Here is a 22797-nt window from a genome sequence, read left to right on the forward strand (position 1 = left end):
TTCCATCTTGTCTGGGTAGTCCCTAGGTTCCCTTTTTAGAGGGATTTGTTTTTAGAGTAATTATAAATTGGTCCAACTGTGTACTTTCAGTGCCTCCTACCTCCCTCTACAAAGTATGAACTGCATGCATGGCTAATTTATTATTTCAGTTATTATTCCTTCATGTGCATTGTTCCCTATTTTGTAACTATTATTAAAGTAAAAAACTGACTTGGAACATGAATTTTAAAATAGTGTTTTATCCTTCAAATATTAATTACCACTTTTAGAAAAATTGGTATCATCCAGTGAGTTTTATACAGATACAGGATTTTTTTCCCTTAGAAATACATACATACATACATACAAAAAAAATTTATCATTTACCCTGTAGTTGTTTATTATGCTGTAGACTTTGAGGTTAAATAGTCTTTTCTCTCTAGTGTGGGTTTATCTTCTAGAAATGCTAAAGGATTTTCTATTGCTTAAAAACAAGATTTAAAAACTAAATTTGTTGATGAAAAGACCGGCCAATATAAAACTAAATGGAAAGAAGAAAAAAATTCAACCAGAATGTAATATACATGTGAACTAAATGTTTTTTGTTGCTGATGTTTTGTAGGCTTCTGAAGTTTAATGAGACTTTTACAAGGTTTACCTTTTCTCCCTAAAGTTTAATTTTTAAACTGACTTCAATGTTTTTTGACTCTTTGGTTATATTTAAGAAGTTGACTTCTCTAATTTCCTTATCATGTTTATTTTTAAATATCTTTCTCTTTAACAGTTGGGATATTATAATAAGTATTCAGCAAGTATTGATTTGCATTTAAATATAAAATCTTGTTATTTGGATTTTAATACTTTATATTAAATGCCTTTAAGATTTATTAAAATTTTAGATTAACTGAACTCTACTTTTTTGTTACTGGATTAATAAGCAGGCTTGTATCTGACATAATAGCTTAATAAGGCAGTGACAATTTAAATTAGTCATGAGTATAAATTGAAAAACCATAATTTAGAAATCTGAGATTGAATAATTCATGGCATTTCTATTTAGTGTTTTATATAATGATTAATAAAAAGAAGCAAAACTTAATTCTTTTTTCAAAGATGGATAGGTTCAGGCCAGATGCAGTGGCTTACGCCTGTAATCCCAGCACTTTGGGGACCAAGGCAGGAGGATTGCTTGAGGCCTCAGACTAGGCAACATAGTGACATCCTGTCTCTACAAAAAATAAAAAAATTAGTTGGGGCTGGGCGCAGTGGCTCACACATGTAATCCTAGCACTTTGGAAGGCTGAGGCAGGGGTATCACCTGAGGTCAGGAGTTCAAGACCAGCCTGGCCAACACGGTGAAACCTTGTCTCTACTAAAAATACAAAAATTAGCTGGGCGTGGTGGCGGATGCCTGTAATCCCAGCTACTTGGGAGGCTGAGGCAGGAGAATCGCTTGAACTCGGGAGGCAGAGGTTACCGTGAGCCAAGATTGTGCCACTGCACTCCAGACTGGGCAATAAGAGTGAAACTCAAAAAAAAAAAAAAAAATTAGTTGGGCATGGAGGCACACTCCTGTAGTCCTAGCTACTTAGGAGTCGAAAGTGGAAGAATTGGAGGCTATGGTGAGCTATGACTACACCACTGCACTCCAGCCTGGGTGACAGAGCAAGACCCTGTCAAAAAAGTAAATAGAAATGGATAGGTTCGTTTAGTTAACACTAGTGAGGCAAGAACACAGTTTACAGATAATATAAACAGTGTTATTCCATCCACACACTTTTTCATTGTGCTCCCTATTCTCTGAATGCCAGTGTCAAATTTCAAGGGATTTAAGACAAGGAGAATTAGAATAGGCAACTATCTTAATTCTCCATGTTTGCTTTCTCCCCCTCACTGTCTCTTTCTGCCTGTCAGCCTTACTACCACAGTGAAGTACATACAGTAATCTTTGTTAGTAAAAAGACTGGACTATCTTATTAGTCTTAGGACTCTGATCCCCCCAATTTTAATATATTCGTTTTAAAATGTCAGTCAATTCAATTATTAGTATTAGTCAATACAGTTAATAACAGAATGAGACCTTTATTTCATTTTTCTCATGTTTTTATAAAAACTAAGGAATACCACTTTAGAATGGTAGTCCTTTTCAAAATATTTCTAATGTCTTCATTTATTCTTGTGAAACATAAAATTTTAGTCCACAGTGTATTCTAGATTTGAGGACTTTTGTTCTCATTTAGAATTGCTAAAGGACATAAGGAAAATCGCAGCAGCTTACTTTTTTCTCAGCAAATATTTGGGCACCTTCACGAGTGTTAGATACTGTGCTAGGTCCTGAGGATACAGATGAATGAGACAAGGCTCTCACTGCACAGAGTATTTCAGTGAGAAGATGGGAGAAACAAATACAGATGCTCCTCGACTTGGGACAGGGTTACATTAACCCATCGTAAGTTGAAGATACGTTTGATACACCTTGCCTACTAAACATGATAGCGTAGCCTACGGTTGGACAAATCATCTAACATAAAGCCTATTTTGTGATAATGTTTTGAATATCTCATGTAATTTATTGAATACTATACTGAAAGTAAAAAACAGAATGGTTGTATGGTTTCTATTCAATGTGTATTGCTTGCACACTATCAAAAATTTGAAAAATTGTTAAGTGCAATCATAGTTAGTGAGGAAGCATCTGTATGCAGGCAGGCAGTTATTGTACAGCACATTAAGCATTGTGACCACATAGAAATATGCCTAGTCTTAGTCTGGAGAAGGATTCCCAGTGGAAATTGGATCATAAACCAGTGTCCTGAGGATGAATAGGAATTAGCCAGGCCAAGAAGAAGCAGGATTATAATGGAGGGTGTTCCAGCCAAGGTGGTAGCCTGTGGCCAGATGTCAAAGTATGGTGCTTTCAAGGAATTGTAAGAAGTTCAAAAAGGTTGGCACATTGGAAGTAGGAGGCAAAGGAAAGGCTAAGAATGCTAAGAGATGAGGTCAGCTGGAGAATCTACATCTTCACAAGCCTTGTAGGCCATACTAGTTAGTTAAGGCATCTGGTCTTTAATAAGATTTTTGGGGCATAACTTAATAAGATTGGGATTTAGAAAGACCACTCTGACTTCAGTATGGATGGTTTGTATTACAGTTATTCATTCCAAAGGTCTTGGTGGCCTAGACTAAAGTAATGGAAATGGAGATATACATACATATATATGTACATCTATACACATACTATATATATGGGAAGAGGATTAGAGGAGGGGAGGAATCCTAGGTTTCACACTTGAGTAATTGGGTAGACTGTAGTGCCATTCACTGAGATAGGAAGCATAGAAGAGAGAAAATGAGGTTCAGATGAGCTTTTGATTTTAAGGAGCCCATGGAAGACCCGGGTAGCATATCTACTGGGTAAACACAAATCTGGAATGTAACAGTGAGATATGGGCTGTGTATGAAGATTTGAGAGTCAGTTGACCAATTGAAGATAATTGAAATCTAATTGGGGATGTGAAGAATCTTGTTCTCCCAAACTGATCAATTCAGTCATATTAAATACTGTGTATTTCAGACTTACACCATCAGATATTGAGTTAATGAAGCGTTTGCATGAAAAAGTGAATATCATCCCACTTATTGCCAAAGCAGACACACTCACACCAGAGGAATGCCAACAGTTTAAAAAACAGGTGAGCAGGATGTGTTAACTCAGGTTTCTTATACCATTCTCATAATTTGCAGTTTTTACTATTTTTAGTATAATGTGTTGCAATCCATTCCTCTTACTGCTTTACTGTATTGTCATTTATGCTGTATTAAAAATAACTCTTGAATCTTCTGCCTTAGTTTTCCCCTCAAAGCTCTTACTCATTATCATAGTATCCTTATCCTTTGTCAGTTTTAAAATATGGTTGCTTTAAATTTTTCTTTTCTTTTTTTGAGATGGAGTCTCGCTCTGTTGCTGAGGTTGGAGTGCAGTGGTGTGATCTCGGCTCACTGCAAGCTCTGCCTGCTGGGTTCACACCATTCTCCTGCCTCAGCCTCCCAAGTAGCTGGGACTTACAGGCACCTGCCACCACGCCCGGCTAATTTTTTGTATTTTTAGTAGAGATGGGGTTTCACCATGTTAGCCAGGATGGTCTCGATCTCCTGACCTTGTGATCCACCTGCCTTGGCCTCCCAAAGTGCTGGGATTACAGGCCTGAGCCACCGCGCCCGGCCTTAAGTGTTCTTTAATAACACCCCCACACAGACAATTTCTCCCCATACTTTTTAAAATTATTTTCTTAAAATGAATTCCCAGGAAGTGGATTATTCTTTCAAAGGCTGTGATTATTTTTATGGGTCTTTATCTCCCCCACTCCCCATTTTGTCATGGTGCTTCCCCACTAAAACAAATTCATCTTATAAAGCGTACATCTGTTTCACTGTGACTTTGCCAGCATTGTTTGTTATTTTTATTTTGAAAACCTTTTGGGAATGAAGTGGTACCTAATCATTTTTTTATCTTTTCCTTTTATTTTCCAGAAAGGCTGAACATTTTAAAAACAAAGTTTTCTTTTCCCCTTTTTGTAAACACCTGTTCAAATCCTTTGTCTGTTTGACCAGTAGTACTTGGTATTGCCCAAATTTATTGATATGGGTTCTTTTTATTCTGGGTATTTAGTTCTCTCTCATTTTCACTGTATTTTTTATGTTTTTTCTTTTGCTGCTTATATCCTATTTTTGTTTTCAGTGCACTTTATAGGATATTTATAGTTTAAGTTATTGTTCAAACCCATGACCCTAAAATTAAGAGTCTCATGCTGTATGACTGAGCTAGCTGGAAGACCGCTAAACTGTTTCTCTAGACTCATGTCTAGTTGTCTCAGTAATATTGAGTTATACAGTCACACATATTTCTAATTTAATTGTGTTTGGTTCATTATATATTACATTTTATGAAATGTAGGGTCAATTCTGGAACCTTTCTCTCTTCCAGTAGTCTTTATTTTTGGCCAGTAGTATATTGTTTAAACCACAGCAACTTTGTATAATATTTAAAAATAGATTGTAATTATCTCTATTGTCCATATAGTACTGTTGTAACAAAATATTTTGTTTTTCACCTTTTTCAATATGAATTTCAGAATACCTTGAAACCTGTTATTAAAAGCCTGTTAAAATTTACTTTGAAGTTATGCTAAATTCATATAAATATTCAGAATGTTTGAGTATGTTTTTACTATATCTAGCATTTCTCTGTTTTACACTTACCCATTTCCATTTTTAGTTTGTAATGTGCTAAGTTTCAAATACTATCATGTAATACATTTCTCTTCTTTTATTATGTATTTCAATTTGGATTTGTACTGATAAAAGTAAAAAAGATGAATATGAAGTGATCTCTTCTTTCAAATTGGTCACATTCTGGTGGTTGTACTCAGGTCATTTAATATACAAGCTCTGACTAAAACCACTGGTTTTAGAGCCAGCTACTATTATTCATTTTTCTCATCATGTATTTTCACCTCATTTATTCTGTTTTATTTTGTTTTTTTTTTAAATATATATATGTAGGTACATACCCTAATTGTAAAATATATGTGGTTCTATTTTTTTTCAGTGACAATTTTATTTCTGTTTGCTTCTATCTAGTATAGTAACCATGTAACACAATTTGTTCAGGGTCCTTTTATAGCTACTGGGAACCTTTGCCATGAAAATTGCACCAGAATATAAGTATAGGCAGGGAAGCTAGTTTTAGGTATTTTCGCCATTGGTTTGTTATGGGCCCAAGGAAGGACAGGTAGTTGGAAGTTATTTGGATGTCTATATTCTGTTTAGAATTTGGAGTGATTTTGGACATGATAATTTAATTTGAACTAGATCCTTCCTGATGTTATTATTAAGTTGTCTCCTTTAGTTTTCTGCATTCTCCTTATTAATTCTTGATTTCTAGGGTGTGTTTTCTCCCTGTGTCCTTCCCTAATCTTGTAACTGTTGCTCCTCAGTTTGTGTGTATCACATGTACATGCAAGGATTTTTCTGATGAATGTGCAGGGAGCAGTGGTGTACTTAGTTTTACTTTACTTTTGCCAGATTCTACTAAAAATTTTAGGTGAGTTTAGCCCTGTTTATTCAACTAAATAAGACACTTGGGGATTTATATCTGAAGGAAAAATCTCAGTCATTGTAAATAAATGACCTACAGTCATTATCATGGAAATCAATCAGAGAAATCCCTTTCTGGAGTTTTACATCTTTTTTGGAACTCTTTTGGTATGATAGCTATATGACTTTAACACTTCTGAAGTAATTGGATTTGGTGTTTATATATCAACTTTACAGTTTAAAAAGAAAAGACCAGCATAGTACTTTGATTTTAGATTATAATTTTGCATCATTAAAAAACAGTAAATGATCTGGAAACAAGGGGCAATATAGGAATCTAAGAAGCATGTAATAAGCATAAGACTAATGTACTAATTATTAATGTACTAATTACGTATGGTGCTCTTTGGCTGACTACTTCTTCCATTTTACATAATGAAAGAAATCCAAGAACATAAAATTAAAATATATGAATTTCCAGAAACAGATGATGAAGAAGAAAATAAACTTGTTAAAAAGATAAAGGTAGGTTCATCCCTGTACATACACTAAAGTAATCGGAGACCTTAAAAACATACTACAACGTCCACAGGAAAGATCAAAAGTATCAGTGTTTTAAGTAGTTGGCTTACAAAATGCCTAGGGAGATTTAATGTTGAATTCAACTTTATAGTTAACCTTGAAGATTAGCTACTATATATAATAAGGAATTGTATAAACTACTGAGATGAATAACACAATCCTTATTTCAAATTGTTGTTAATTAACTGGCTTTCATATTATTTAATTTTTCCCCTCCTAAAAAATAAGTGATGAGAAAGGAAAGGAGAGAATTCCTTCTGTTATGTTTTAATTGCCAGACAAAAATATATTTCTTTTGTCTTTATAAAAGCCAACCAAAATTACAGCTAGATAGGAGGAATAAGTTCTAGCATTCTGTAGCATTGTAGGGTGGCTGTAGTTAACAGTAATTTAGTCTCTATTTTCAAATAGCTAGAAGAGAGGATTATGAATGTTCCCAATACTGAAAAATAAGTGTGAGTTGATAAATGTGTGAATTACTCTAATTTGATCATTACATATTTGTATACAGGTATCAGAATACCATACTGTACCCCACAAATATGTACAATTATGTTTCAATTAAAAATAATAAAAACCAACCAAAAATTTACATCAAAATAATTTTCTGTAGTTTAATTTATCATGGTTTTCTAAGTACTTTGGCCCTAAAAATGGTATACTGAATAATGGCATTATGTAGGCAAATACCTTGGAATAATGAAATGCTTATACCTCGCCAGTGAAGAATTTCTGCAGTTGTATGAAATGGCTGGTTATATATTTCCAGGAGCCACAGAATTGTGAAGGGCTATGCATGGATGAATACAAATCCAGTCACCTGGATTTGAAGTTCATGGTTAGAGCTTAGCAAATATACTATTCCCTGCTTTAGGTACTGTTATAGTTGGTTCATGATTAAGTAGGCAGGCTAGTCATTAGCCTCCTTTTTTTTAATCCCCAACTGCTTTTCTATATATACGTGTATATACATGTATATATACACATATATATATACACACACACACACACACACACACACACACATATATATATATATTTTTTTTTGGAGACAGAGTCTTGCCCTGTCGCCCAGGCTGGAGTGAAGTGGCACATCTCGGCTCACTGTAAGCTCTGCCTCCCGGGTTCACGCCAGTCTCCTGCCTCAGCCTCCTGAGTAGCTGGGACTACAGGCGCCCACCGCCACGCCCGGCTAATTTTTTGTATGTTTAGTAGAGACGGGGTTTCACCATGTTAGCCAGGATGGTCTCCATCTCCTGACTTCGTGATCCACCCACCTCGGCCTCCCAAAGTGCTGGGATTACAGGCATGAGCCACCGTGCCCAGCCAATGCTAATATATTTTTTACCTTTTTCCTCCCAAGTATGGGACAACTTTCTGTAGTGATTTTTAGTAAATAATTTGCCCAGTATATTCTTGAATATTCTTAACTTTAAAGAGGAAATTTGGCAGGGCGCGGTGGCACATGCCTGTAATCCCAGCACTTTGAGAGGACAAGGCAGGCGGATCACGAGGTCAAGAGATCGAGACCATCCTGGCTAACACGGCGAAACCCCGTCTCTACTAAAAATACAAAAAATTAGCCGGGCATGGCGGTGTGCGCCTGTAGTCCCAGCTGCTGGGGAGGCTGAGGCAGGAGAATGGCGTGAACCTGGGAGGCGGAGCTTGCGGTGAGCTGAGATCACGCCACTGCACTCCAGCCTGGGCGACAGAGCGAGACTCCGTCTCAAAAAAAAGAGAGAAAATTTAATTTTATTTATTGTTTACCTTGTTGGTAATATCATGTGATGTCATTTTACTAAATATTTGTTAAGTGGCCTATAAAAACTAATGCAGAAACTATCAAAAGTTTCTATCAAATTTTTTTTTTTGGCTAATCTGTTGAGTAATGTAACTTTTTTTTATTCTTGAATTTGTGGGGACTACAGAGATGTATTTGAAAGAATACTTTGTTTTATAGTACCGTTTACCTCTTGCTGTGGTGGGTAGTAATACTATCATTGAAGTTAATGGCAAAAGGGTCAGAGGAAGGCAGTATCCTTGGAGTGTTGCTGAAGGTAAGGTTTTCTTCAGTGAATGACTTTCTATAAGATCTCAAAACTGTGATTAAAAATTTGTATTTATAGTAAGTAGTATGGTACACATACTCTATTGATATAGCCTAGATTTCAAGGACGGTATTGATTGCAGGTTCTTATAGTTTCATTTTCCTCTTAAATATATTCATATTTTTCAATCCTGTATCTTACTAAGTCAGGTAAGTATGTGTTAAGTCCTAAAGTTGTAGTATATGTTGAACATTTTTTTTTGTTTTTGAGATGGAGTCTCTCTCTGTCACCCAGGCTGGAGTGCAGTGGCATGATCTCAGCTCACTGCAACCTCTGCCTCCCGAGTTCAAATGATACTTCTGCCTTAGCCTCCCGGGTACCTGGGACTATAGGCGCGCACCACCACACCTGGCTAATTTTGGTATTTTTAGTAGAGACAGGGTTTCACCATATTGACCAGGCTGGTCTCAAACTCCTGACCTTAGGATCCTCCCGCCTCAGCCTCCCAAAGTGCTGGGATTACAGGCGTGAGCCACCACACCCCGCCTAGGTTGAACATTCTTAAAGAGAAAATTCAAAATGTGAATTGCTCCAAAATCTAAAACGTTTTGAGCACTGACATGCCGCTCAAAGGAAACGCTCACTGGAGCATTTTGAATTTTGGATTTTTGGATTAAGGATGCTCAACCAGTAAGTGTAACACGGATATTCCAGAATTCCAAAAAAATTCAAAACACTTCTGGTCCCAAGCATTTCAAATAAGAGATACTCAACTTGCCCCACCCAGGTTGGCATCCCTGCCTCATCATTAAGTCTATTTCTGTTTTCTTATTTGAAAACATACCTAAAATTCAGGGGTTCTTTACCTGGGGCCCAAAGTTTGCTCCCAGGGAATCTAATGAACCTCCTGGAATCAAACATTTTGGAGAGAAGGCCAGTCACTTTTATCGGAATGTCAGATGGGTCATGGACCCTCAAGAATTATTTTAAAAATGTATAAGCCCAGTTAAAACATTCACAGTCTCCTTTCCTCAGTGCAAAAGTTGCGCTTTTTGACATTGCATATTTAGAGTAAAAAAATTTCATTAGTAAGAGATCCTCTTTACTAGTTTTGTAAGGAGTTTTTTGTTTCTTAACTTGCTATCTTAAATTATTAAGCGTTAAGTAAGGAGTTTTAAATACCAATAAAATCTTAGTTATAACACCAAACCTCAGAAGTCCTTCCTCTTGGCAATAGGTTTATTGTATTTGTTTAATCTGATATTTAATCTTCTGCATTACAGTAAGCTGAAACCAAAATTTAGACATGATTGTTTTATGTTTGTTGCTATTATCTTTGAACTTTGTTTTTTTTTGTTTTGTTTTTTTTTTAAGAGACAAGGTCTTGCTATGTTGCCCAACTGGCCTCAAACTCCTGAGCTCAAAGTGATCTTCCCACATCATGCTCCTCCCTTATCACGTCACTATAGGCACACACCACTGCTCCTGGTTTATTTTGAACAGTTCTTTAATTTTTAGGATATTGTTTCAAGTTACTGTCCTTATTGCCAATTTTCCCACCAGTGTCCCCTGTACCTTGTTCCCAGCTCCCTCTGCCATGCCCAGGCAACTTTCAGTTGCTGAGCTGAGGCTTTAGAACTTACATACTGCTTAAAAATAGGCAACGGAGAAATTGATTTCCATCTCTCTTTTGTAGTTTACCCCTCTACTCTCAAGTAATATTCGTATTTGTGATACATTCTTTAAAAATAAAAGTAAAGAACCTTAAAGTTCTTGGCTCCCTTTTTCATTTTGGTTACCTTAAGATTTTTTCTAAAGTGATTCTCCCTTCACTTACACCACTGAATTTTTTAAATGTATGATAGAATAAATATATTTTTTACCAATAATGAGAAAATACATGGTTTCCCCTTACAGAATTTCAAAGTTGTTTCCGGAGAGCTCATTTGTTAGGTTTATGTATCTACTTCTGAGGATTAAATTACAATAAGGCAATAATATAGTACACTTCTCTGTCATGCCCTTACGTTGAGTAGTATTTTTGTGTTAAATGTCAAAAAAATTGATGTGAGCTGTTTTGCATTTCCCCTCCTTGTTTTTACCCCCCAAGTTCCGGTGAAATATTTTTTGAAAAGACTGGGTTTGTGGAAATATATGTGGTCTATTTTTTTCTTACAGTTGAAAATGGTAAACATTGTTATTTTACAATTCTAAGAAATACGTTGATAAGGTAAGTGCAAGCAATGATGGAAATAGCATAAGATTTTCTTTCCCTAAATAAGAGTTGGACAGATTTACTTTTTGCCTTCTATAAATGTAGCTAATTTAAATTTATATCGTCAGTCTAGTAATGAAGTAGGCATTACATGTAGATGATTCTTTCTCCAAGGTTTTGAAGTCATGAGTAAAAGTTACAAAATAATTTGTGTGTCTAGGGATACATAGGAAAATTAGTCTCTGTACCTTATCATTATACTTTCTATTGAGGTCTAATACTGAAATAACTATGGAAAGTGAAATAGAAGAGACTCTTAATGTAAAAAACGTGTGAAAACTATATAAGGGAAGGCTAGTTTTTGAGTCAAAAGCTAGAATTTGAATGTTAAAAGTTGCACAGCCTGGTAGCTGGTGAGTAGGGCACATTTTGTGTACTGGAACATAGCAAACAAAATCAATCTTCCTACCAGGTGAGAAAAAAAAATCCCTAAATTGTGTTTTGCACACATGCTGAAAAAGAGACATAAAGCCTACGGGAACAGGACATTTAGGCCATCCTGATTAGAGGACCAGGACTAGTAAAGAGGATCTCTTACTAATGAATTAGAAAAGCAGCAGCAGAGAGGAAATCGTGAAGAAATAGTGTAATAGGACTAGAGATGTTAGGTAAGGAACAGAAAGGACATCAAAATAGTCCTCAGTGTTTTCATGTTGAGACACATTCCTTCCTCTCCCTACCTCACTCCTCATTTCCCACTTCTCTCTCTTGCTTCTCTACATCTTTACCACATACTCTCTTTATCCTTTAGCTTTAGATGTCTCTCTTAAGTTGATACCTATTCATTTTCCTACCTCTACCCACTTTCCCAAAACATAAGAATCTCTTTAGCTGTGTAAAGGAAGGTAGTAACACAAATCTGGATAATAATTGGAAATTGTGGAACAAGAAGAAGGTTATTCTCACAAGTGAGAAGTGAGGGGGAAATTTTAAGAGAGTCAAACTGCTACCTTGAGAAATACAGTAGAGATGAGAGTGAATTTTGAAATTAAAGAAATTGGCATGTAATTGATCTTTATTTTCAAAGGAGCAGGTGTTTTTGGTAGGAACTACATGATAGGATTGATTCAGCAGTTGAGGTTACCAGGCCTCACTTAGTAGAGAAGAGCAAATGCGTGAGAAGGTCATCCTCTGGGTTTTGAGAATACAACTTCAGGCTCTATTATGAACTATTCCCTTCCTCTTCCATTCTTAAGGTGTAACTTCAAAAGAATAGCTATTAATAATATAATCTGCTATGACAGTATATAAGTAGAGAATGTTTAATAAATCCTAATTGCCATTGCATTCCTCTTGTTTTTAAATCTTCTATGGTACTTGCCCAGTGCTTGACACGGTGGTTTTCTATAACTTTCTCTTGTGTATTTTAAAAGTATACAATCAATAGTTGCCTACATACCTAAAACGCCGTAGAGGGGAAATCTAGTTACTGAGCCAGAGGCTACTTTATTGAGGAGGAGTCTCGCTCTGTTTCCCAGGCTGGAGTGCAGTGGCATGATTTTGGCTCACTGCAACCTCCACCTCCCAGGTTCAAGCAATTCTCCTGCCTCAGCCTCCCGAGTGGCTGGGATTACAGGCATGAACCACCACACCTGGCTAATTTTTGTATTTTTAGTAGAGATGAGATTTCACCATGTTGGCCAGGCTGGTCTCAAACTCCTGACCTCAAGTGAGCCGCCTGCCTTGGCCTCCCACAGTACTGGGATTACAGGCGTGAGCTACCACGCCCACCCGGCCCAGAGGCTACTTTGAATATTCGAAAGTTCACAGCCTGGCAGCTAGTGAGGGGCCTCCCTAGTGTAAGCATTCCAGAGCAAACTGACCATGCCTGCAGGAAGAATTAATACAGCAGACCAGCAAGACTTTTATGCCTAAAAATTCTAATGTTATATATTATTTAAAAGATGTATATTTAATTTAGCTCATGTCTTTATGACAAAGGCATCTAGTGGATATTTAATAAATACTTGGAAGGAAATACAATACCAGTATTGCAGATAGATGTCTGTAAATCCCAAGTAATTGAAATTTTGCAGGTCAAAGGAATAGTGTTTTCTTCTAAGAAAGAGGCAAGTTCAAAGAAGTTTTTGCTAATTAAGAGACTTACTCCAGGTAAACCAAGGAAGACAATGGAAAGGAGGAAAACTACACAGATATTTTTGGTGAGTGGAGACGGGTGTTTCAGAAATCAAATAGGGAAAGAAAGCAAGAGGAGAAGAGGGGTACAGTATCAGTGATGGGAAATGGAAGAGACAAATTCCTGACACTGTGGGGAAAGTGTATTGCTAATTACCAAATTATTTTGAGAATGGAGGAGTGGGTTGAATCATAAAAGGATAAAGCATATTTAACTAAATGGAAATCAAGACATTTATAACCTGGAAAAATCAGAATTATGTAGTCATAGAAGTGAAAGTGATTTTAGTGAAAGGGAAAATCATTATCTAAAATGTTAGATGACACTAACAAAAATAGCTTAACAGTTGTAAATTCACCTTACTTTTACACATTCATGCAAACATTTCATGTAAGTATTCTTCCTTAGAACCTTTAATGATTTTTCAGTGATGCATGTAATATATAATAATTAAAATTAGGCCAGGTGCAGTGGCTCACACCCGTAATCCCAGCACTTTGGGAGGCCAAGAGGGGAGAATTGCTTCAGCTCAGGAGTTCAAGACTGGCCTGAGCAACATGGCAAAACCTCGTCTCTACTAAAAATACAAAAAATAGTTGGGCGTGGTGATGCATGCCTGTAGTCTCAGCTACTCAGGAGGCTGAGGCGGGAAGATGGTTTGAGCATGAAAGGCAGAGGTTGTAGTGAGCTGAGATTGTACCACCACACTCCATCCAGCCTGGGTGACAAAGCGAGACCCTGTATCCAAAATAAATGAAAAAAATATCGGGGGAACCCACCCCCAATATTTCAACATAGGTTTTTTCTGTTTTCTGTAGGTGTCAGCCAGCTGAGAAAGAAGGAGAAAGAGTACTAAGAGAGGAATTTTACAGCTGGGCCACCATCAGCTGTGATGCCCACCTGAGCCTCAAAACCAGCAAGTTTTTATTAAGGATTTCAAAAGGGGAGGGGGTGTATGAACAGGGCGTAGGTAGGTACAAAGATCACATGCTTCAAAGGGCAAAAAGCATAACAAAGTTCACATGCTTCTGAGGAAACAGGACAAAGGGCAAAAGGCAGAACTTCTGATAAGGGTCTGTGTTCAGGGGTGCACGTATTGTCTTGATAAACATCTTAAACAACAGAAAACAGGGTTTGAGAGCAGAGAACCGGACTGACCACAAATTTAACAGGGTGGAGTTTCCCAATCCTAGTAAGCCTGAGGGTACTGCAGGAGACCAGGGCATATCTCAGTCCTTATCTCAACCACATAGAACAGACTTTCCCAGAACAGCTGTTTATAGACTTCCCTCCCAGGAATGCATTCCTTTCCCAGAGTATTAATATCAATATTCCTTGCTAGGAAAAGAATTTAGCGATATCTTCCCTACTTGCACGTCTGTTTATAGGCTCTCTGCAAGAAGAAAAATATGGTTCTTTTTGCCCGACCCCGCAGGCAGTCAGACCTTATGGTTGTCTTCCCTAAAAATCGCTGTTATTCTGTTCTTTTTCAAGGTGCACTGATTTCATGTTGTTCAAACACATATGTTTTACAGTCAATCTTTACAGTTATCACAGTGGTCCTGAGGTGATGCACATCCTCAGCTTATGAAGATAACAGGATTAAGAGATTACAGGTGTAATAAATTATGAAAGTATTATTTGGGAATTGATAAATGTCCATATTAAAATCTTGACAATTTATGTTTCTCTGCCACGGCTCCAGCTGGTCCTTCCGTTTGGTGTCCCTGACTTCCCACAACAAACTCCCAAGAAATCCTATGCACTCAAGATACCTTTTAGGGTTTCCAATGGTGTATGGTTTCAAAACTGCTGTTCTTTCTGTACTTACTTCCTGTTGAATTAAAGTGTCTTTGAGAGGCAAGAGAGTATGGTGTTCATTCCTAGTCCACCAGCCTATCAGGCTGGCATGATAGATACACTCTATGAGGCTGACAGGCCCTTACTTGATTCTTTTGTCCAGTGAAAATATCTATAACCAGCATCCAGGAAGGATACTGTCAGTGAAACCTGCTTAGCTGAGGACTGGCTGTGTGTGTGCCTCCAGACCAATCATATGTTTGTTTTGAGATACATTTTTCAGAGGAAGGTAATACACACATTCCATGTATTTTCTTTTTGTTTCATACTTTTTATTCTTTAATTTCCTGGTATCCATTGGTTCTCTCCAGGCAATCGGTGGCATGTTAGCCACAGTGGACACTGCACAGGAGAGCAAGGGGTGGGGGATTAGGGTGCTGCAAGCAGAATAATAAATTTCAGACCCAACCTTATGTCTGTTGAATCAGAACTGCTGAGTATGGGTCTCAGGCTCCCGTTTTTGAATAAGCCCTCAAGTGACTCTGATGCTAAAGTTTGCAAAGCACTTCTCTAGAAGTTTCGGGAGGTCCCAGGGTCAGGCACCTGCTGAGGAGGAAGAGTTGTTCCTGGGATTCCCTGCCTATTCTCAATCAAAAACTCAAACTTAGGAAAGCCAGTGAGGTTTGTATTCACCTTACGTCAGGGGTGGGGTGGGATTCACCATTTCTTTGACTCCTTCAATATTTTAGGTAACTTTTCAGGTCACACACAACAGACTGATTTTCCTGTGGAAGACCTCACAGGAGTTCTCTTGAACCAGGAGACTATTTTGAGCTGAAATACCTGGAGCCCTCTCAAGCTATTTGGGCCTTTCAATTTGAAACCCAGGTTTGGACGATTCTAAGCCCTATGGCAGAGATTGTAATCATTTTCTCTTCACCCTCAGGGTGGGGACTCACACTCAGGGTTGGGAGTGACTGCTGTCTCTCAAGCCCCCACCAATTACACCATGTTCTGGTTGTTAAAATCCAGTGTATGCATGAAATGTAATAAAAGTATCTTTACAGCACTAAGTAGAGTGTTCCTTGTTGTGAGCAGACAATTCCTCTTCCTCCTTGGAAAAAAATCTCTATCCACTTTCTACATTTTCACGTTTGTCTCTTCCTCTACACACACCTCAGCTGCTGCTTTATTTCCACATGTCTCATGTAAGGATCTTTTTTTATGTGGTAACCTTGGCTTTTCCCACTGTTCATGCTTCCACGAGTTGGATGTAGGCAATATAGGAGCCCACTGCAAAAGTGTAGGTGATATTGTCCAGAAAGAAACCTGAATTTCAGAGGCTTGCTGATGTGGAAGAAAGCCAAGATATTAGACTCGTAGAGCTTCACTCTGCTAGGTAGGTTGAAATCTGGACACCGTGACTTCCATAAAAACAAGATAGTACTTCTGAAAACCATCTGAAGTTTAAAATATACTGGGACTGCCTTACCTTTCTTGTTTTTCATAAGTTGTATTCCAAGCTTGAAAAGCTAAAACAAAGGCAAAGAACACTTCCTATCTGTAACAAAGGTGCTTAAGCAGGAGGGTGGTCTCTCTTCCCGGTTCAACACTCCCTCACGAACAGTAGGGATTGGAAATAGGCGGTTTCTCTGTCGTTTCCTCGGAAGCCACCAATACCACTCGTCTGTACCAAAACTCAAGGGTAGCTGTGCTCCCCAGTGCTCCAGCCAGTAAAGGAGCTGTGACGCGTTCTCAACGCCGCGACTGCCTTGAGCAAAATGAGGGAGATCTTGCAGGAAAGTGTTTTCAGCTCACTTCTACCGGGAATGAGCCCTCTCGTTTATCGCGGACACTGAGGAAACTCAGCGATGGGCTTCGGGGCTGCACTCAGCCTCCCAGCCCACTCAGATCCTCTGGCAGCCTCGGGCGCTTGCCCACTTCGCTTGTCCTCTGCCTTTGCTGCCACTGCGGCAGGTGCACACCCCACCACGTCCCTGCTTCCCTCTCGAGCTCTTTTCGCAGGTGGTCCTCATTCTCCTCTCCGTCTGTCGTTTCTTGAGTGTCAGAACTGGAACCACAGCATCCCCAAGATGAAATCCATGCTGGGTTTTGCGACCACGGTGCTGGCCCAGGTGGCAGCGAGGGAAAAGACGGGCAGCGACCCACGCTCCTGGGTCTTCGTTTCTAAGAGTTGGGAATTCCACTTTCTCACCTCCTCACCTGGATCTAAATCCCCTGAGGTGGTACTGACCCTTCTGTTTTAGTATCCATCTATGTTACTCTTGATGGAAGAGTACAGTCCTTGAAGGAAGAGGGAAAAGAAATTTGAGAAGGGAGAATTAAAAAACTTTTTTAGTTTGAAATTATTTCAAGCCTACAGAAAAGTTGCAAAAATAATACAAAGAACTACCATACCCACGTTACTCAGGTTTAGCAATTCCCAATATTTTGCCACAATGATTCTCCTCTCTCTTTATGCCTAAACACACATACAATGATTTTTCTCATGGACTTTATTATATATTTATTTATTTATTGAGACGGATCTCATCCTGTTGTCCAGGCTGGAGTGCAGTAGTGCAATCTCGGCTCACTGCAACCTTCGCCTCCTGGGTTCAAGTGATTTTCTTACCTCTGCTTCCCAAGTAGCTGGGATTAGAGGCATGCGCCACCACGCCAGGCCAGTCTTTGTATTTTTAGTAGAGACGGGGCTTCACCATATTGGCCAGGCGGGTCTGGAACTCCTAACCTCAGGTGATCCGCCCGCCTAGGTCTCCCAAAGTGCTGGGATTACAGGCGTGAGCCACCCCGGCGCTTCTGTGTTCTTTTAAATCATCCCCATCATTCTGGCACAACAAGATATCTTAGGTTCATCTTGTAGTTTCCCTGGCACAGTCCTGCTGGAGTCACTGTAGTTAACACTAGTAGCTACTTTCTATTAGTATCTCTGGTTCCTTTTAGTAGAGAATGGTATTTGAAAATCAAAATATAGAGTTATCTTGCTCATTGTTTCTGAGGTATTTCTTCCAGGCCCAGTTAGCAGACAGATCTGTAGGGAAAATGTACTTTTTTTTTTTTTTTTTTGAGACAGAGTCTCACTCAGTACCCCAGGCTGGAGTGCAGTGGTGGGATCTTGGCTTGCTGCAATGTCCGCCTCCGAAATTCAAGCGATTATCCTACCTCAGCCTCCCGAATAGCTGGGACTACAGGCGTGGCCACCACACCCGATAATTTTTGTATTTTTAGTAGAGACGGGGTTTCGCCATGTTGGCAAAGGTGTTCTCAATTCCTGACCTGAAGTGATCCACACGTCTCTCAGCCTCCCAAAGTGCTGAGTTTATAAGCGTGAGCCACCGTGCCTGGCCTATACAATTACATATGTATAATTTCTTACTGATGCCTCCAATTCCCATAAACACCAACAGGACTATTCTTTACCTTCTTGCTCTTACAGTGACAGCCTGCTTATTCTCACACACTCATTTTCCCAATCCTAAAATTCTCACAAAATCTCAGAATTCCTACAGCCTTAGTTGTACAAAAAATAACCCTCATACATAGAGTTTAAGATTTGTTTCCTCTTCTTTTTGTACTTACAATTAGAACAACGAACTGTGTAAAGCATTTTCTTAAATTAGTTCTTTCAATGGGGTTATGTTATTCTTTCACAATGCAGTTTTAATTTGCCTCTATTTGTATTGAATTTTAGGGTATTTTCACACACACTTGAGTCAGTTTTATTTTTTGACTATGTGAGACTAACATGCTTCCAAGAGTCAAAAGAATACATGTGCAGGATTGTTACATGGGTATATTGCATGATGCTGGGGTTGGGGTGGGATTAATCCCATCACCCAGGTAGTGAGCATAGTATCCAATAGTTAGCTTTTCAAGGCTTTCCCCTTCCTGGCTATTCCCTAGTAGTCCCCGGTGTTTACTGTTTCCATCTTTTGTGTCCAGTTTTAATAATATATGTAAATCGCCTTGTATAACAACATTATTTTAAGTAATCCATCTTAAAATTATGTGAGTTATTTTATATTAAAAAGTGATATTTCATCTTTGAAATCTGGTATGTATTTTATACTTACAACACATCTTACCTCGGACTGGGCAATTTCAAGCATTCAATAGCCAATATGGTAATGGTAACCATATTGGACAGTGCAGATTTAAAAAGATACTTTATATATCTTTAGGTTTTCAAAACTGAGTATGTATGACATGAGGGTGTTTTGTCTTCAAAATTAAATGTTTAATTCCTCAGAAGAATGCTGTGTTAAATGAGCTCATCCTACAGATTATACGCAAAAAAAAAGAAGTGTTTCAATCATGTTGGTAGATAGTCTGAAGATAGATATGGATATTTAGTTATTTTAAATTCCCCCCTTTTATGTGGCAAACAAAGCATACTTTCTTATTGTGAATTCCCAAGAATCTGATAGACAGCCAGGTTTCTCTGGGTGTGACATGACATAAGGATGAAGGAGTGTTTCTGCAAACTGTCCTAATATTGCTTTTACGGCATCAAAGAGTCAAGATAATCCTCCCCAGCGTTTACATGCACACGCGCACAGACACAGGCAGACACACACACACATGAATACACATCAGTTTTGTGTGTAACGCTTCTCTAGTCTCTCCTTCAGTGAAACCTATTATTCAGTGTTTCCTACTTTTATTCTAGAAATCCCATCAGCCAACTGAAAAGTCTGGCATACAACTTGCAATCTGCCATTTTTAAAATGGATCAATGTTATTTTATTAACATTGGCAAAGACTCATATGTGGGCAAACCAGAATAAGGAAGAGTTAACAGTCACTAGAAATTTGGTTCCGGGAAATAGGTTTTCTTCTCATCTTATATAGTTCAAAGAACCCGGTCTCAACGTGATAAGTCCCAAGAATCGAGAATTATTTAGGAGCAAACTTGTTTGTTGCCTACAAATATCACGAATAGGTTTGTAATTCCCATATCTCAAAGTATACTTTTTAGTCTTTATCCACCTGCATGTAATGTGACTCCTACTACTAATGTTTACAAATCCTAGGCTGAGGCCAGGTGCGGTGGCTCACGCCTGTAATCCCAGCACTTTGGGAGGCCGAGGCGGGCGGATCACGAGGTCAGGAGATCGAGACCATCCTGGCTAACACAGTGAAACCCCATCTGTACTAAAAATACAAAAAATTAGTTGGGCAAGGTGGTGGGCACGTGTAGTCCTAGCTACTCGGGAGGCTGAGGCAGGAGAATGGCGTGAACCCGGGGGGCGGAGCCTGCAGTGAGCCCAGATAGCACCATTGCACTCCAGCCTGGGAGACAGCAAGACTCTGTCTCAAAAAAAAAAAAAAAAAAAACCCAGGCTGGAGACGGAGTTAATTGCCTGAGTTCTCTGTGTAATATCTTCACAAGCATGCCCCAGAGATATTTTAAATTTAGCGTGAGCCAAACTAACTCATATTCTCCATCTTTCAATCTTTCTCCCATTCCTAAAAGTTGTTAAAACCTCGCCTTTTCTGTACCTGCTTGTCTTTGGCAATAGCATGTTTGTTTTTCTGAACTACTCTTCAATCCTGTTTCTATTTATCTTTCGTCTTACTCTCATAATTCAACCCTCCTCTCCACCCCCAAAGCTGTCATTTATGCCTTATGAATTCCTTCCCGTCTCCTTTTCTCTCTCTCCTTTCCTTCCTTCCCTCCTTCCCTCCCTTCCTCTCTCTTTCTTCTTCCTTCCTTCCCTCTTTCCCTTCCTCCCTCCCTCACTCCCTTACTCCCACTTTGTCTTGCTTACTTGCTTTTCTCACTACGTTGCCCAGGCTCGGGGGTAGTAGCACAATCATAGCTCCCTACAATCACCCACTCCCAAGCTCAAGCAATCCTTGTGCCTCAGCCTCTGGAATATCTGTGAGTACAGGCGTAAGACACTATGCCAGCTAGGGACCCTTATGAAAAAATGCTGAGTTCAGCGCTCTCAGGTTTTGTTCTGATTATGGCTTTCCTCCACCAAATCTTACCCTTGATATTCCGATTGAGTAAACAACAAATATGAAGCATTTTAGGCAGGGAAAGGCTGAATTTCAATGGCTTTGTGTCATATCTGGAAGAAATCAAAAGAAACGAAAACCAGAACTTGATTCTTGCCAAGCATAATAGAAGGAGACCCTAAGAACTCAACGTCTTGAAGCCACAATGGAAACTTCTTGTGGTTATTATCTGACACTTTTCTAATCTTTTTTCATTTCAAGTCCTACACAGTATTCTAAAGAATCTGTATCCCCCATTAGTTCCAAATATCTCCTGCTCAGAGTAGCTCTCCATGCTCTATAGTTCTGACCAGTACTACCAGCATGCTCACAGAGAGTCTAAGGAAATGAAAGTTACTTCCTGAAAATTATTACAAAGAGGCCTTTTAGGAAGGGGGTGTAGTTCAGTAGTAGAGCGGATGCTTTGCATGTGTGAGGCCTCGGGTTTGATCCCCGGCACCTCCAAGTGATGGTTTTACTCTGGCAGTTCTCTGCCTCCTCACATTTTTCTATCCTATTTCTGCACTTATAGAGAGTAAAAATGTACTCCAATGCATTGCCTTTAACTATCCCCAACCTCTATGCTGTGAGCCTCAACATAACATAAGGCGATTGCGACAGCAGAAGGAAGACAAAAAAGTAACGAGGGGAAAGAAGAACGGGATCACAACGGGGGTCTCTTGACCCCAAACAAAAGCGTGCACAGGAGGTTTACGTTCGCTCCTTTTTTTTTTTTTTTTTTTGGAGACGGAGTTTTGCTCTCGTTGCCCAGGCTAGAGTGCAGTGGCGCAATCTCGGCTCACTGCAACCTCTGCTTTCCATTTTTAAGCGATTCTCCTGCCTCAGCCTGCCAAGCAGCTGGGATTACAGGCGTCCACCACCACGCCCAGCTAATTTTTTTGTATTTTTAGTAGAGACGGGGTTTCACCATGTTGGTCAGCCTGATCTCGAACTGCTGACCTCGTGATCCACCCGCCTCTACCTCCCAAAGTGCTAGGATTACAGGCATGAACCGCCGCGCCAGGCCCTCCATTTTGTACAATGATTAAAGAGACACAAAGACGAAGAAGGGAGAAAAATGCCCGTGGGCATCTTTTTTTCTTTTTAGTTATTTTTGTTTTCTAGGCAAAAGAGCAGAGTGAAAGCATCTGTCTGCTGATTTCTCCACCAGTCTCTCCCTGTCGACCTGCACAGGGACACAAGTGCGATCCAATACTGAGACAAGGACTGTTGTGGCTCTCTAGTCGCTTGAGATGGGAGTGGCAGGACGCTGGATGGCCGAAGACTGTCGGGGAATTAGAGGCCTTCAACATGCGAGAAGCAGAAACCAATACGGATCAACATTCCCTACGGATATTCCATAAGACTGATTCATATTCATATTCCTGTATTTCCTCAGTCACTCCAATATTGCCTGGGAACTTCTGGTGACAGCAAACCGAGGCCCCATATGAAAAAAACAGGAAAAGGTTTTGTCACAATGGAAAATACATGCAGAGTAAAAGGTAAGTAGATCACAGTTGTGTTGGGCACTTTCTCTGGTCGAAAAAAACCAAACAAACATTTCATGTTCTTTCTCGATCCATCTGATTACAACTGTTTTGAGATACATTTTTTGGAGGAAGGTTAATACACACATGCCATGTATTTTCTTTTTGTTTCATACTTTTTCTTCTTTAATTTCCTGGTATCCATTGGTTCTCTCCAGGCAAACAGTGGCATATTAGCCACAGTGGACACTGCACAGGAGAGCAAGGGTTGGGGGATTAGGGTGCTGCAAGCAGAATAATAAATTTCAGACCCAACCTTAGGTCTGTTGTATCAGAACTGCTAAGTATGGGGCTCAGGCTCCCGTG

General features: G+C 39.1%; 1 protein-coding gene across 1 annotated transcript; it reads left to right on the forward strand.

Moving 5' to 3' along the window:
• The first annotated feature begins 3564 nt into the window (after positions 1 to 3564).
• Positions 3565 to 15996, forward strand: LOC105739182 (septin-7-like). The gene is made up of 4 exons (XM_030808387.1): positions 3565 to 3671; positions 8618 to 8714; positions 10884 to 10935; positions 15667 to 15996. The coding sequence occupies exons 1-4, from the start codon at positions 3579 to 3581 to the stop codon at positions 15668 to 15670; spliced, it is 246 nt and encodes an 81-aa protein (XP_030664247.1). The 5' UTR covers positions 3565 to 3578; the 3' UTR covers positions 15671 to 15996.
• Positions 15997 to 22797: the final 6801 nt, after the last annotated feature.

Source organism: Nomascus leucogenys, unplaced genomic scaffold (assembly GCF_006542625.1).
Source record: "Nomascus leucogenys isolate Asia unplaced genomic scaffold, Asia_NLE_v1 Super-Scaffold_535, whole genome shotgun sequence".
NCBI lineage: Eukaryota > Metazoa > Chordata > Mammalia > Primates > Hylobatidae > Nomascus > Nomascus leucogenys.

What these genes read in the sequence shown, in the direction of transcription:
- LOC105739182 (XM_030808387.1), top strand. Translation starts at nt 3,579, where the DNA reads ATGAAGCGTTTGCATGAAAAAGTGAATATCATCCCACTTATTGCCAAA. An exon ending in GCCAACAGTTTAAAAAACAG is followed by an intron (nt 3,672 to 8,617) that starts GTGAGCAGGATG and finishes TTTGTTTTATAG; the next exon opens with TACCGTTTACCTCTTGCTGT. An exon ending in TCCTTGGAGTGTTGCTGAAG is followed by an intron (nt 8,715 to 10,883) that starts GTAAGGTTTTCT and finishes TTTTTCTTACAG; the next exon opens with TTGAAAATGGTAAACATTGT.